Consider the following 16,699-nt stretch of genomic DNA (forward strand, 5'->3'; position numbering starts at 1 on the left):
TTTGGGGGAAACGGGTATCAAAGGAAGCATGCTCTGAACCAAGGGGGCAGGGTGTGGCTGTAACAAAGGGCAACTGGAGATACTTATCTAATCAGACCCAAAAGCCCCAGAAGAAATGTCTGTAACAGTTTCTAAGGCAGCCAGATATTCTTAATATTTTTTTTTTTTTTTTTTTTTTTTTTGTATTTTTAGTAGAGACAGGGTTTCACCATGTTGACCAGGATGGTCTCGATCTCTTCACCTCGTGATCCACCTGCCTCGGCCTCCTAAAGTGCTGGGTTTACAGGCGTGAGCCACCGCGCCCAGCTTAATATTTCTTTTGATGGGCAGCATTAGACTGATTTTTTTTGTGTGTGTCTGACACAGGGTCTTGTTGTTGCCCAGGCGGGAGTGTAGTTGCACAATCATGGCTAACTACAGCCTTGATTTTAAGGATTCAAGTGATCCCCCAGCCTCAGCCTTCTGAGGAGCTGGGACTTCAGGTGTGTGCCACCATGCTCAGGTCGTATTTTTGATTTTTAGTAGAGATGAGGTCTCATTATGCAAACCAGGCTGGTGTCAAACTCCTGAGCTCAAGTGATCTTCCTGCCTCAGCCTCCCAAAATGCTGGGATTATAGAAATGAGCCACCAGGCCTGGCCTGGGTTGATTTTTAATTTGGAGTTTTTGTGATCAACTGTGACATTCTAAAACTTCTCCAACTATGAAGGAAACAAAATCCTGAAGTTAATTAAGCCAAATTCTGACTGTATACCTGATTAAACCAATTTTCACATGACTGAGCATTAATCATAAATCCTATTTTTCACCTGGTCACTTTCTGCACGTTGTATGATTCAACCCACCTCCAGTAAATACATGTAATGAAAATAAATCTGAACACATGGCATAAGAGTTCATGTAGTTCAGCAACCATGAACATAACCTTAACATTTCAGGCTGTAATCCAAGCATTTTGGGAGGCTAAGGTGGGAGGATCACTTGAGGTCATGAGTTTGAGACCAGCCTGGCCGACATAGTGAAACTCCATCTCTAATAAAAATATAAAAATTAGCTGGATGTGGTGGTGCATGCCTGTAGTCCCAGCTACTTCTGGAGGCTGACACGAGAATTGCTTCAACCCAGGAGGCGGAGGTTGCAGTGAGCTAAGACCACATCACTGCAATTCAGCCTGGGTGACAGAGACTCCGTCTCTAAAACGCATGCACACACACACACACACACACACACACACACACTCTTCAGGAAGCATTAATAATCACACACAAAATTACACAAACCAAGTTACTTCATTTTCTTCCATAGCAAACATATAATGAGTAAGCAATCAAATAGAAACTGCCATTATAATTCAGCTTTTCTGTGACGTCAACAGGAGTTTGAAACACCTAGACAGCTACTTCCTGACAGGCCATGAAAGACAGATTGCCTGATACCTTTTATTCCTTCAAATCAAAATGAGCAAACAGTACTCTGCTATTAATTTTTCATTAAGTTTTTAAAACCATCATTTTTTCATTAAGTGTTTGGAAATATTTGTATTATTTAGGGTAAGACAATATGGCATTTAAGAAGATTACAAGATGTTGGAGTTACATAAAATCAATACAGTAAAAATCTCGCCCACTTATTAGCTCGTGTGCTGGCACAAATTACTTAAATTCTTAGTTTTCTTAGGCTTAGTTTTCTCCTAGGTGAAACGGGAATATCAGTAGCTACCTTACTTTACGGAGGTCAGACTGATCACACCAGTGAAACAAAATGAAATGCAAGAGAGCGGTAATAGGTATTGACTACATACATGTTCAATACATACTTCTTTGTAACTAAATTCCATCTGAAATCCTTTTTCTATTCAAAATTAATCACAATTTTAATGTTAAAATACACAAGAAACAAGATTTAATATGCTGAACTCTCGACTACAGGCAACCTCTCAGGAATGAGGCTGCCAGGAATGAAGTCTATCAGCCATAAGGAATGCCAAGGTATCTAGAACACAGGCTGTTTGGGTTTTGCGGGGTTTCTAAACGAGTTTTTGCACACAAAAACTAAAACCACCACAAGGTGTCAGAATAGCACAGCTTCAACGTGCAGCTGTTAAGACAGAGGAGATCAGAAATGTTCCAAGGTTTTAAATATACTAACCTCACTTATTATCACCGAAAAAGTGAAGATGTCAACATGTGCATATAGCCTTGTTACAAAAAACAAATCCAGACTTCTGTGGGGGCTAGTTACATCACACCAGAAAGCAAGAAAGCTAGCACAGTCCAGGAAGCTCAGCGTTTTAACAGCAGGACTCACGGGCCAACTGAAGCGGCTCCCACTAGCCAAAGATGGGAACATTTGTGCTTAAATACAGGTAGTGAATCCAACAGACAGATGCACCCCAAATATGGTTAAGTCTGAGAGTTCATAATGATGCTGTTAAGATTAAGGACAAAAAAACCTCACTGGTCCCATTTTGGAAAACCAATTCATTATTTTAAAAATTAGGCTGGATGTGGTGGCTCACACCTGTAATCCCAGCACTTCAAGAGGCCGAGGCAGGTGGATCACTTGAGACCAGGAGTTCAAGACCAGCCTGGCCAACATGGCAAAACTCCCATCTCTACTAAAAATACAAAAATTAGCTGGGCATGGTGACACAGCTACTTGGGAGGCTGAGGCAGGAGAATCAGTTGAACCTGGGATGCGGAGGCTGCAGTGAGCCAAAATCACACCACTGCCCTCCAGCCTGGGTGACAGAGTGAGACTCTGTCTCACAAATAAAATAGATAAAATCTGTAAATAAAGGGAGAGCATTTATCCTTCCTTTTTTACACAAACTATCTCTGTATAGCAAAGTAGTTGGAATAGGAAGACTTTTTCTCTGGAGAAAAATGAAATGACAAAAGAATTACAGTACCATTCTTTTGTAACTCCTAACAAAATAATGCATCTTGGTAATCATCATCCATGGCTGATCATCTCCCACAGACAAACAATCAGACAAGATGTGGCTCCTGATGGAAGAACACAGGCCACCACTGATCAAGCCCCTTGGCTGCCTCCCTCCCCCAGGCAACACCTTTATATCTAACTACCAGTTTTCAGCAAATGCATCTTAATGTGCTAGGCAACACCAATCGGCAGAAGTCAGACTATGGGAAACTACAACAACCCAGTTTCTACAATACATAAATTGCAGGTTTGGTGAGAAAGGCAAAGAGAGTGAGCAGGCAAGTGAGAGAGCGTGAGCGTACCAGACTGAAACCGACACAAGACACACACCAACCAAGGCAATTAAGGAAAGTGATGATTTTACGATAGAAAGAAATTGCTAATTTTTGACAAATTATTAATTTTGACAATTATGGTTATATTGGCTTAAGGACTCATCTTTTGGAGACACACTGAACTATCTGCAGGTAAGGTATGACGCTGGGGTGCCTAGGATGCTAGTGGAGGGGGCGGCATGGAAGCAGCTGAGTGTATAAATGAAATAAGGTTGACCACAGGTGATAACTGTGGATCAAAGGTGAATGGACATCAGTAACACCTTTCTCACTACTTTTAGATATGTTTGATATCTTCCATTAGTAAAAACAAGGTATTTTAACCTCATTTGAAGCAGCCCATATTTCTCAGGTTATACTACTTTTTTTGGTAATAAGAATACATTTTCCAAGTGTGAAGTGCCCTTATATGTTCTCTTAACAGCAGAAAGTGACATCTGAGTTGCATTTGGTAGTCCATCACCTTCAAAATGGGACATCGTGGGGTCATCAAGCCTATGTCTCCATCTCTGATCATCTTATGACTCAAAGGAGCTGCTCCGAAGTCAAGTACAATACAAGAAATATGCCCTTTCAGTGAATTAAGATTCCTCCCCCTCCTAGTGAAGTAACTGAAATGCCGGAAGCCCTCTCCATATATGCCAAGACTTGCAGAAAATAGACCCACTCCAACAGCTCCAGCTTCCCGCTACCTGGTGGCTAACGTCTAACTTACCGCCTTCAACGTCGGCTTCAAGTCTAGAAATGTTTACTGGGAGAGAGGACTGGCTCTAGGATGGGCTATGGATTAAGAGTCAGGTGTAGGCTTCCTTCCCTTAACCTTGCCTCCTTCTCACTGCATCTATGCCCCTTGGTGAGTTCCTGCTCGCCAGCACCTTTTTTTAAATAATAACTGGTTCCTGCAGGGATTCTCAGCCACCAGCAGGACTGGCCCCCTAGTGGGTGTTTGGAAATGACTGAGGGGATTTGGCATCATCATGAGTAGGGGAGGCTCTGCTCTACTTTAAAAATGTGAAAAGGAACATAATACGTACTATCTAAAGACCCAGGCCTCAAAATCAGCCCCACTTGAACTATGAGGTTAGTGCAAAAGTCAACGTGATTTTTGCCGTTAAAAGTAATGGCAACTGACTTTTGTATCAAACTAATACTAGGATGAAGCTAGAACTTACCATGCACACCAGTTTGTTTTCCTGGGTCTCTTTCTCAACGGAGACCTCAGCAGCCTCGTCGCCTCCTGCAATCCTTTCCCCAACATCCCCGCTGATGCGCATCACCTCCACGTGCAGCCGACCTGCCACCTGCAGCAACGGGGAAGGCAGAAACGTTTCTCCAGATTTGGTTGCTGCTCCCTTGAGATGACCTCTCTTCTCTTTTAGAGTCAAGTTGTCAGGTTAATGGTGTGTGGGAATTCAGAGGCCTGGTTTCTGACAGTTACTCTGCCCTCAGAGTCGTTGGAAACACATACACGTTAACTGTCGTTACCGACAAAAAATAGCAACAATATCCCATCACCACCCTCTTGTTTCTTAAACTGTTCTCTACAGGGAACGAAGCATGAAGGAAGATCAACCAACCTCTCCCTTCTGGTTGATGATGGGAACAGCGTACTGTAACTTTGCGTCATAGAAAAGGGACTCGAGGAAGACGTTGGCCACCCCAATGAGACTGTGATTTTCCTGCTCATCATAGAATGGATCAGCACGTTTGAAGTACGATCGTATTACCTGCGAAGAGATTAAGAATATATAACTTCGGAAAAATCACTTACAATACATGCATTCAGCCTACTGCTTTTTCATGTGCTTAGGTCATGAAGCTGAACTTTCACCATGCTGACGCTTGTACTTTTTAGAGTAAAATACTCTAAAGTTTTTGCTCCCTCACACTCTCTTCCTTGTTCCCATTCACAATGGAGGTCAGCATCCTCCACCAATGTCAGAGAGATCCCAGTAACAGGTTATTACTTTTAGCAGTTATTCTCCTTTACATAGAAATCTTGCCACAAAATAAACAAACAATCTGTGTTGACCAGAAAAAGAAGTAGAGTGTGCAAAACTACGCTTCACTTTTCTTTTGGGTAAGACACTAATTCATATCTGCTCTGCTTGTTCCTAGGAAATCATCAGATACACTACTGCTAATAAAAGGTGAGCCCTCATGCCTATAATCTCAGCACTTGGGGAGGCCGAGGCGGGAGGATCACCTGAAGTTAGGAGTTCGAGACCAGCACTGTCAACATGACGAAACTCTGTCTCTACTAAAAATACAAAAATTAGCCGGGCACAGTGGCGGGCACTTGTAATACCAGCTACTTGGGAGGCTATCGCAGGACCATCACTTGTACCTAGGAGGAGGAGTTTGCAGTGAGCTGAGATCATGTCACTGCACTCCAGCCTGGGAGACAGAGATAGACTCTGTTTCAAAAAAAAAAAAAAAAAGAAAGAAAGAAAGGAAAAAAGAAAAGAAAGCTGAGCCCTCATGGGAGTGACTTTTTTGTATTTGTTATTATTGTTTTACTTCTAAGTTGAAATAGGAGAGGGGTACCAAAGAGACAAACATTTTTAAAGCAAAAACGTCACCTAAGTAACATTTTTATTGATGACAATCTGGAAAAACCATTTTTAGAAAACAAAAGGCAAAGGAAGTGAACAACTCTATGCAGAAACAGGCCTAAAGGTAACGAAAAAATGTTCAGACATACGTAACATGCATTTCTATTTTAAATACATATGAGTACACATCCATTCTAAATAAGAAAGCCTGCAAGGTGACAACAGAGTGTCAGTGTATAGATTTATGATCAAAAGTTCTTCAAAAATGTTCCTCGTAGTGCAAATATTAAGATACCACTGATGTTCAACTTACAAAACATATACTGTAGGTTTATTATCTGCAAGGTTAAACGGGTTGAGCAATGGGAGGAGAGACAAATAATGAGGCCTGGCCTCTGTCCTAAAGAGGTTCCCAGAGGGCACAGGAGACACACACCCGCACACCAACAGAAGTCAGAATGGAAAGTGGAGAATTCTGCTAGAAATCTAAAAGACAGAAATGAGAAGAAAAAAGAAGATAGCAGAAAGAGAGATTATTAAAATCGTTAATTTGTTAAACAATTTAGGGGATTAAAATCAACCTTACCCCAGAAATAGGACTGTAATTTGGGGAAAGGAACCGTTTTCCCCTGAAATGGGTAGGCTCATTCCAGCTTGGTTCCTTCTACCATTACCAATTAAGCGATTTTCTCTTAAGTAACTTACTGGGTTATCTTCTTCGCACTCTTTCCACTCCTGATAAAGGTCTCTCATATCCAACAGCCTGTTGTCAAGTTTTTCCAAAGACCAAATCTGCTTTCCTTTTCCTTTTCTTCTCACCTGGATTGCAGGCTCACTAAGAAGAGAGCCTCGCTGAAAAGAGAGTAAGAATGACTGTGAGAAACACACTGACAGCCAGCAGGGAAGTCAAAGCTGCAAATTTCACCCCTATCAGTCAAATGTCAAAACTCAAACGGCAATCATCCTTTAATCCGTTGATTACAAAGCTTCCCAAAAGTCTTACAAGCTATTACATAATGCCTTCATACCCAAGTGCAATCAAAATCTATTTATAAACTTCAGTTTAAGTATAAACTCAACATTAAAAAAATTTTGTGGAGGGCGGCTGGGCATGGTGGTTCATGCCTGTAATCCCAGCACTTTGGGAGGCCAAGGCAGGTAGATCACTTGAGGTCAGGAGTTCGAGACCAGTCTGGACAACATGGTGAAACCCCGTCTCTACTAAAAATACAAAAACTAGCCAGGTGTGGTGGCACCTGTAATGCCAGCTACTCAGGAGGCTAAGGCATGAGAATAGCTTGAGTCCAAGAGGAGGCAGAGGCTGCAGTGACTGAAACTGTCACCACTGCACTCCAGCCTGAGTGACAGAGTGAGACTCTCAAAAATACATAAATAAGTTTTGTGTGTGTGTGTATGGAGAGAGAGAGAGAGAGAGAGAGACAGAGACAGAGAGAAAGTTTTTAAAGAGACAGCACCTCACTCTGTCACCCAGGCTGGAGTGCAGTGGCATATCATAGCTCACTGCAGCCATGAACTCCTGGGCTCCAGAGATCCTCCTGCCTCAGCCTCCCAAGTAATTAGGACCACAGGTTGCAGCCATGAACTCCTGGGCTCCAGAGATCCTCCTGCCTCAGCCTCCCAAGTAATTAGGACCACAGGTTGCAGCCATGAACTCCTGGCCTCAAGTGATCCTCCTGCCTCAGCCTCCTAAGATGCAGGGATGATAGGCATGAGCCACTATACCCAGCCACATTTAAATTTTGACTCTAGATGGATATGATTAAGTTTAAAACCCAAAAGACCACATTTAACAGGAAGTTGAAATAAACATGTTTTATTCAGGGCACCATATGACCACAGTGTATCAATGGGGAAAGAGTCATAGCATCAAATGACAAGGGGAAGTGTGCTGTTCATTGGGAAGAAATATCCCTTTAACTCTAGAAGTGTGAATTATGGTTTATTGTACTGGATGGTATCTCCATGAGGTATAAAACATGAAACAGTTAAAAGAGTCAACTGAAAAGTGCTCCATTTACCCATGTGGAAGCAATAAATGATACTTGTTTCCAAATACGCATTGTTTGGGTTTCTTATTAAGATCATACAGAACCAGACAGAGGCGGTGTTCACAGCACATTGTGACCATGCCAAATGTCATTGAGTTGTTAACTTTGAAATACTAATGATCTGTTATGCAAATTTCACCCCCTCCAAAAAAGTATGCTCAGAAGTCTTTCCAGCTTATAAGAGCAAAGCGGACTTTTTTCAGAGCAGAAGAACTTGAGCAATGCATTTTCAAGGTAGAAAAAAATTTAGAACTTTTAAAAACCACAAAGTTAAAAAAAAAAAAAAAAAAAAGCCCCTATACATTTCCCCCAGAGAGACATATCTGCTGGTTCTCTAATCAATTTAGGTTTACTGGCTTAATTTTTCAACTGTTCTACTTAGAACTTAAGGGAACTATGAAATACACAAATGTTTCATTAGCATCTTGCCTACAATCATTTTCTAAAAACAAAAATTAAATAATAAAACAAACATTTGAGAATTCTTACAGTCAAAATGTGGTTTTGTTGGTTTTTGTTTTTTGTTTTAATTGAGACAGAGTTTCTTTCTGTCGCCCAGGCTGGGGTGTGGTAGCCTGATCTCGGCTCACTGCAACCTCCACCTCCTGGGTTCAAGCTATTCTCCTGCCTCAGTCTCCTGAGCAGCTGGGATTACAGTCACCCACCATCATGTCTGACTAATTTTAATATTTTTAGTAGACACAGGGTTTCATCATGTTGGCTAGGCTGGTCTCATACTCCTGACCACAAGTGATCCATCCACCGTGGCCTCCCAAGGTGCTGGGATTACAGGCATGAGCCACCAGCCCAGCCATCTTATAGTCAAAATTACGAGCCCTCCTACCTTATATTCAGCCAGCCAGTGAATAAACACAAAACTCCCATTTGTGACCTGTGCAGGTAGTGGCTTTTCTGGGGGAGAATGCTGGACCTGGGACTAAATAGCAATGGGCATTACAATGCAGCTACCATAACTTGGCCCTCTTGAAAAATTAGAAAGAAGAAAAAAATAATCACCAGAGAGAGTGTTCACAGAATGGACAAGACATATAAATACATAACAGTTTTCAAATACCAAAAAAGTCTTTGTTGCATTAAAGACTGCAGACTCAGCCTCATGAAGGAAACTATCTCCTAGGAAATGCCTCCTTGTCCGGCTCCTCTCTCTAGCTGACATCTAAAAATACCAATCTATATAAATCAATACTAACAGAGAATTAGTAGGTGTCTGTTAAAAATGGCTCCTTCACTCCAGTAATGGAGTCACCTCTACCAGCAAAAGACACAGCCCCAGTGAACACAGCACTGGATGGAGGGCAGCAGAGAGAAACCAAGTGACGTGAGTTACTCGTGGTTGTTGACATGGCTACCCCAACGCAGAATCACACCTTTCAACAAAGCCCAGAACAGGTTACAGAGAAAAGGACTGCAGTCATGCTTAATGGGGGAAAAGTGTTCAGTTTTCTGCTTTTTTCAACTTGTACACCACAGAATGAAACACGACCTTGAACTTCTCAGCCTTCAAGAAGAAACCAGGTCTCAAACCTTTTGCTTGTGACTGGCCTTCCTCTTCCGTATTTGATGAGTCCTATGGTACCTAGACTTTGCCCTACAAATACTATTAAGTTCAAATTAAGTAAAATCCTCAAAATACACAGAGTATACAAAAACAATGATCTATAAAATAATGATCATATCATACTTATAATAACTTTCTATCGCTTCTCGGCCTTTTGGCTAAGATCAAGTGTAATAACTTTCTAAAAACACTAAGAATCGTATTTGCCAAATATCTACTCTGTACAAAATGTTGACCTCAATACTATGACATCATAGGGAAAGAAAGATGTAATCCTTGCTATCAAATTAGAATATCCACCTGTAATTCCAGCACTTTGGAAGGCCAAGGCAGGTGGATCACTTGAAGTCAGGAGTTTGAGACCAGTGTGGCCAACATGGAGAAAATACCAAAAATATATCTCTACTAAAAATACAAAATTTAGCTGGGTATGGTGGCGCACACCTGCAATCCCAGATACTCAGGAGGCTGAGGCAGAAGCAGTACTTGAACCCAGGAGGCAGAAGTTGCAGTGAGCCAAGATCACACAACTGCATTCCAGTCTGGGTGACAGAGCAAGACTCCATCTTCAAAAAATAAAGAAATAATAGAATATCCAAGATGAACTGATTAAAGCCTTGCTGTGTTGACTACTGTAGGGCAAACAGAACACATGGACCCATAAGAAATTCATCTGAATAGAAAATTCTACCTAATCCATCAAACATCATGTATGAACATGACCAAGACCTGGGAAAGAACCTCAAAAAAAGAAGGAAAAAAAAAAACTGAATGACAAAGGTAGAAGACTGCAATGGGACTTCCCCCCTACTTTTTATTAAATTTATTATGTCAAAAAAGTGTGATCCTCAATATATACATGACACAACTAATGAAGAGTTTTACAGAGCAAGCTATCCTAAGGAGAAAATAACATAAGCAAAATGAACACCTAATTTGGGGGGAAGTGGGAATAGAATGGTAACATAAGAAAGGAAAAAAAGACACTTGGGGAAGATTAATCAGTAAAGACTTCTAAGAAAGAACTGAAACAGACCTGAAGAAAGCAAGCTGAGTGAAATGGACCGTCAGGGCCAGGTGAGATGGACAGTATATTCCCCTAGCGGATAAAATATACATACACTCAAAGGCAGAGAATAAAGAGGAAGTCAATTCTACCCAAAAGCAAGGAGAACAAAGGATCTAGACTTGGGGCGGGTATAGACAGGGATCTGAAGCTTCAGTAACACCAGGAAACATCAGGCGTTCTTATCCAATGAGATCTTAGTTTTTTTCAAGGAATGGCAACCTCACCTTCCGGTTGGCGTCGAGGCTGGAGGCTGGAATCTGTAGCGTAACTTTATATTCTGTCCTTTTATCCAGCTCCTCAGCAATGTAATTAGCTTCTCTCACCAATAGATTGGCCTTCACAATTTGTTCCCTCAGCCTCATCAGGCTGTTATTCAACGTTGCTTCTCTTAAAAAAATAAAGAGGGGTTGGAGGTAGGGAAGAGAAAGCAGCTCGTCAGAGAATCATACAGCAGTAGTGCATCGATGCCAACGCGTGGACCAAGCCTTCCCGTGGTGGTCTGCACTCAGGGACTGTGTTGCTGACACTGACCCATGCGCACGCTTGAATCTTACTTCACGCTAAGCACTGGCATGCAGCCACACAGCAAGCTGGCTCTAGATAAAGGCAGTGCCACACAAAACTGCCCGTGGATGCAAATCACCAGGGGATCTTCATCAACTCAAGATTTTGTCTAGGCAGGTCTGAGGTGGGGGTGAAATCCTACATTTCTATCAATCTCCAGGTGAAAGGGAAGCTGCCTGCCGACCAAACTTTAAATAGTATGAGGTCTGCAACCATGGGAGAAGGCACTTCAATGCAATGCTAATTAGCCCCTACAGAGATCAAGCTTACAATCTGCCTCTTATGGGCACCGTGCTTTACCTACCTGAGCTAATCAGTTCAGATAACTTTCTATTTTTCTAAAGATCATCTACCCAAGCTTCAGAACGCAAAGCACAATGCAATGATAAAGTGTACTTCTGTATCCAAACCCAAAGGCTAGACAAACTGAAGGTGGAACAGCACCTAACATCAATAGTTGTAAAAAAAGCCTAATATAAATGGGCAATTCCCCTATTTTTCAAAAAAAGAAAAAATGCAAAGTGGTTCTTGGCTATAACATTTATCTTTTAATATCATTCTTTTCTAGGCACTGTCTCAATGTTCCCACTTGACACTTTCCCTAGGTGGGTTAGCGGTGGTGAGCCTGAGCTACACATGTAAGAAGCCCCTCTGTGCTGCCTACCTCTCTTCGGCCCACTGTCTTAAGCGTTGCTGAGCACTGGGCGAGTGGAAAGAAAACCTGTCCATGCTCCGGGAGTTCTGCTTCTCGGGAGACAGTCTTCTCCGGAGCTGCTCCAATTCGTGCTCATACATAAGCCTCTGGCGCTCCAGGGCGGATCGTTTTTCTTCTTCATGCTGTTGTTCTAGGCTGTTTAATATGGACTGCATTGGATCTAAACACATTTTTTAAAAAGATAAATAATGATTGAAAGGTACAACATAATAAACCTCAAATGTTGTTCTATGTGGTAATGTTGTTCGTCACCTTAACTATACCCCATGACTAATATCATTAAAGACAACTTGGCATAAACAGCATTCCTTACTTCCAATCACCTATGTTGTTCTCTGTTCTCAGTTAGACATATCCTCAACCATCTTCTCTGTAGAAAAAGCAGGTCTATCTTATGTTCTACACATAATCTAAGACATGGTGGACCCTCAATAAATCTAATCATAAGCTAGTGGCAGGCAAGTTTCTAAACCAGAGAGATTTGGCCAGGCGCGGTGGCTCATGCCTGTTATCCCAGCATTTTGGGAAGCCAAGGCAGGTGGATCACCTGAGGTCAGGGGTTTGAGACCAGCCTGGCCAACATGGTGAAACCTCGTCTCTACTGAAAATACAAAAGTTAGTCAGGAATGGTGGCATGCATGCTTGTCATCCCAGCTACTCAGGAGGCTGACGCAGGAGAATCAAGTCACTATAACCTGAGAGGTGGAGGCTGCAGGGTGCCGAGATCGTGCCACTGTACTAGAGCCTGGCCAACACAGTGAGACTCTGTCTCAAAAAATCAAAATAAAATAAGATAAACCAGAGAGATTCTGTCCAGGAGAATAAAGTGACCTAACTGTATATTAAGGCAGAACATTTTGTTAAGTATAAATTAAAGCCAAAGACACAAAATAATAGAGAAGCCACATGAAGATTTTCTTTCTTGTTAACATTTAAAATGTCTCAATCGTAAACATTTTTAACACTTTACCATCTCTTTTTTTTCTTTTTCTTTTTTTTTTTAAAGACAAAAGGTCTTGTTATGTTGCCCAGGCTGAAGAGCAGTGGATTATTCACAGGCACAATCTCAGCTCACTGCAGCCTGGAACTCCTGGGCTCAAGTGATCTTCCCACTTAAAGATCACTGGAGCCCAGGAGCGATCTTGAACCTCAAACCAACTCTCAAGCACACACCCGACTTGCTCACCATTGCTGCCCAGGGCCTTCATGGTGACCTCCATCTGTGCATATTCGTAATTGAAGTTAATTTCACTGGACACTTCGCTGGAGGAGTCGCCATCTACATCCAGCTGCTCAGAACTGTTATCGTTTTTCATGCAGGGGTCCTGGTCCTCGTCCTCTCGTTCTGCTTTCTTTTTCTTTTTAGGCAAATTGAGTCTTGGAGGGGGAAAGAGTATTGTTTTCTGAAGTTATGACAGGCACTTACTCATTTCACTCGTTAAGTACTGGTATCTGCTAGAAGCCAGGTGGATACCATGTAAGTACAAGGCAATTACTGCACTCAGGAAGTAGATAATCTAGTCGAAGAAATAAGACATTCCTGTGCCATCAAAAACGTACAGCAGAAAGTGTGGCACTAGGCCACATGCCTATGACAAGTTCAGAGTTAAAGAAAAGCCAAGGACACTTTCAGAGCAAGGTGATGAAGGAAGGTGAGACAGGAGAAAATCAGTTGAACTAAGTATTCACAAATAAGGAGAAAGCAGGGTAGAGGGAACAGGCTGGTAAAAGACAAGAAAATGGAAACGTTCATATTCCCTGGAAAAATGAGTAAAACTACGGGACACACAAAATTTGTATAGCACACTAGAGATAAAGCTGGAAAGATCAACTTAATCCAAACGATGAGGGTTTTGAACACGAAGCAAAGCAGTTTACACATCAATTTGGGAAGGAAAAAAAAGCTCGATGTTCTTTGTGCCTATCTACCCTTTTCTCAGTAACCAAAGTATCCCGGGCCCACTGCAAAGGATCTCTATTAGCTACAGAAAAGTCAGTCTGACATCTGGAGCACACTGACCGGTGACAGTAAGAAGAGACCAGGATGTTACCTTTATATAGTATCCAGCCTGCCTGCTTTGCCAACGCAACATCAGCTTTGTTTGGGAAACCGTATGTACAGCCCCGGGTTAGACAGTCTTTCTCAGTCCCCTTTGCAGCTAAGAGGCAAATTCTAGCAAAGGAGACAGAAGAAGATTGCTGGGGACTTGGGAAGGCTTCTGCTTTTTCAGATGAAGAAGACAGTCAGGGCTAGTACAGCCACGGTTCTCCGCTTTCGCCCCGTACCTGAACGCTGCTTTGACGGCCGTGTAGCACGGCCAACTATAGGCCGCAGAGAGATGCCAAGACAGTGACCAGACTAGAGCCCTGACTTTTTTTGAGAGGCTTAGCCAACACTAACAACCGTGTTCCTTCAGATTTCCGGTTCTGTCAGGGAAACAAATGATCTGTCTAACCCATTACAGTAAAATTTGCCATGACTTACAGCTGAAAAGAATTTCTAAAAGAAATACCAACCTTATTTGATAGATAAGGAGATGAAAACCACAACTACTTTTCAGTAAAAAATAAACAGAAAGATAAACATGTCAGAGAAACATTAATAAATTCTTACACTAAATGGCAAAAGAAGCATCTTCCCCTGGGAAATAAAAGGGAGAAACTATGTAGGTAAATTCAGCATTTCTGCAAAGTGTATTGTTTACATGACCCTCGGGTTCAGACCATAGACAGTGAACGAACATACACATATATATGTTACATGTGCAGCAAATATATAAGCACACACACAGTAACACAACTGTAGAGTTGGGTTTACTTTTAATATGTATTTTCTATTTCAGAGCACTATCTTCAAAAATTTCCTTCTTTAAGGGACATGAATGACATCATACCTGAAGAAATGGTTGTTTCCCCATAATATCCGGTCCCCATGGTGTAGCTGTATTGGACTGGAGACAGACGACCCATTTACAAATGTTCTGTAAGGAGAACAGACCAAACATGAATGATGAGTACAGTATCACGTCTTCTGCTTTAATTTTCCAGTAACATAGAGATGTAACTTCCTCGGGAAAACAATCACTCCCCCCAATACAACCTGTTCTTGGTAATTTTAATATTGGCATTTACTCCTTTGCTGACTTCGCTAAAATGTTTACGGTACTAGGCACAGACACATCTCATTTTACTGTGCTTTGCTTTATTGTGCTTTGCAGATACTGTATTTTTTACAAACTGAAGGTTTGCGGCCATCCTATGTTGAGCAAGGCTATGCGAGACACTTTTCACATACTGTATGTCATGGAGATCTGTGATTAGGGACCTCTGACAGCATCTAACTGTTCTGGGACATTGTGAACTGTACCCACGGACGATGGTAAACTTACTAAATGTAGTATGGGTTTGGACTCTCCCCCTCTCCTGGGGTCTCTTTATTCCCTGAGACACAACAATATTGAGTTAGGCTAATTAACAACTACAGTACCCTCTAACTGTTTTAGTGAAAGGAAGAGTCACACATCTCTCTAAAGGTGGAAATGATCAGGTTTATTGAGGAATCACCTAAAAAACCAAGAAAGGACGAAAGCCAGGCCTCTTGTACCAACAGTTGGGCAAGTTGTGAGTGTACAGGAAAAGTTCTTGAAAGAAATTAAAGGTGCTTCTCCAGTGAATACATGAACGGTAAGGCAGAACAGCCTTCCTGCCGATACAGAGAAAGGTCAGTGGTCTCGACAGTCAATCCAGCCACAATATGCCCTCAACCCAACCCTAATCCAGAATGAGGTCCTAACTCTCTTTAATTCTACGAACTTAGAGAGATGAGAAGCAACAGAAGAAAAGCTGAAAGCGAACAGAGGTTGGTTCTTGAGGTTTCAGGCAAGACGTTATCTCCATAACATAGAAGTACAAGATGAAGCAGCAAGATCACGGATGAGATTTTCAACGTAGATGAACCAGACTTCTATCGGAAGAAGATGCCATCTAGAACTTTATTAGCTAGGGAAGAGAAGTCAATGCCTGGCTTCAAAGCTTCAACGGTAGGCTGACTCTCTTAGAGGCTAATGTAGCTGGTGATTTGAAGTTGATGCCAACACTTATTGACCCTTCTATAAATCCTAGGGCCCTTAAGAATTATGCTAAATCATCTCTGCCTGTGCTCTGCAAATGGAACAAAGCCTGGACGACAGCATGTCTGTTTACACCAGGCGTCCCCAAACTTTTTACACAGGGGGCCAGTTCACTGTCCCTCAGACCGTTGCGGGCCGCCACATACTGTGCTCCTCTCACTGACCACCAGTGAAACCTGAAGTGCGGCAGGGGGCCGGATAAATGGCCTCAGGGGGCCGCATGCGGCCCGTGGGCCGTAGTTTGGGGACGCCTGGTTTACACCATAGTTTGCTGAATATTTTAAGCCCACTGTTGAGATCTAATGCTCAGAAGATTCCTTTCAAAACATTACTGCTCATTGATAATGCACCTGATCAACTCAAGGGCTCTGATGGAGATGTTCAAGGATATTAATGTTGTTTTCATGCCTGTTAACACAATATCCACTCTGCAGGCCATGGATCAGGAAGTAATTTTGACTTTCAAGTCTTATCATTTAAACAATACATTTGATGAGGCTATAGCTGCTATAGACAGTAATGCTTCTAATGGATCTTGGCAAAGTAAGTTAAAAACCTTCTGGAAAGGATTCGCCCTTCTATGATGCCATTAAGAACATCTGTGACGTTGGGCTTGGTGGCTCATGCCTGTAATCCCAGCACTTTGGGAGGCCAAGGTGTGTAGATCATGAGGTCAGGAGTTCAAGACCAGCCTGACCAATATGGTGAAACCCTGTCTCTACTAAAAATACAAAAATT

The 16,699-nt window shown here is 42.1% G+C and overlaps 1 protein-coding gene and 1 pseudogene across 4 annotated transcripts in view; one reads left to right on the forward strand and one right to left on the reverse strand.

Moving 5' to 3' along the window:
* KIF13B (kinesin family member 13B) overlaps positions 1-16,699 on the reverse strand; it is a 246,379-nt gene that overhangs the window by 67,724 nt on the left and 161,956 nt on the right. For all 4 annotated transcript variants that reach the window (XM_074384129.1, XM_039461134.2, XM_039461133.2 and 1 more), the window contains 7 exons: positions 14,726-14,812; positions 13,018-13,208; positions 11,781-11,991; positions 10,777-10,939; positions 6,541-6,687; positions 4,858-5,007; positions 4,453-4,581 (listed from right to left, as the gene is read on the reverse strand). In XM_074384129.1, the coding sequence (XP_074240230.1) occupies positions 4,453-4,581; positions 4,858-5,007; positions 6,541-6,687; positions 10,777-10,939; positions 11,781-11,991; positions 13,018-13,208; positions 14,726-14,812 (1,078 nt within the window). The remainder of the gene's footprint in view (positions 1-4,452; positions 4,582-4,857; positions 5,008-6,540; positions 6,688-10,776; positions 10,940-11,780; positions 11,992-13,017; positions 13,209-14,725; positions 14,813-16,699) is intronic.
* On the forward strand, positions 9,622-9,724 carry LOC120360632 (U2 spliceosomal RNA; annotated as a pseudogene).

Source organism: Saimiri boliviensis, chromosome 13 (assembly GCF_048565385.1).
Source record: "Saimiri boliviensis isolate mSaiBol1 chromosome 13, mSaiBol1.pri, whole genome shotgun sequence".
In the NCBI taxonomy this organism is placed as follows: Eukaryota; Metazoa; Chordata; class Mammalia; order Primates; family Cebidae; genus Saimiri; species Saimiri boliviensis.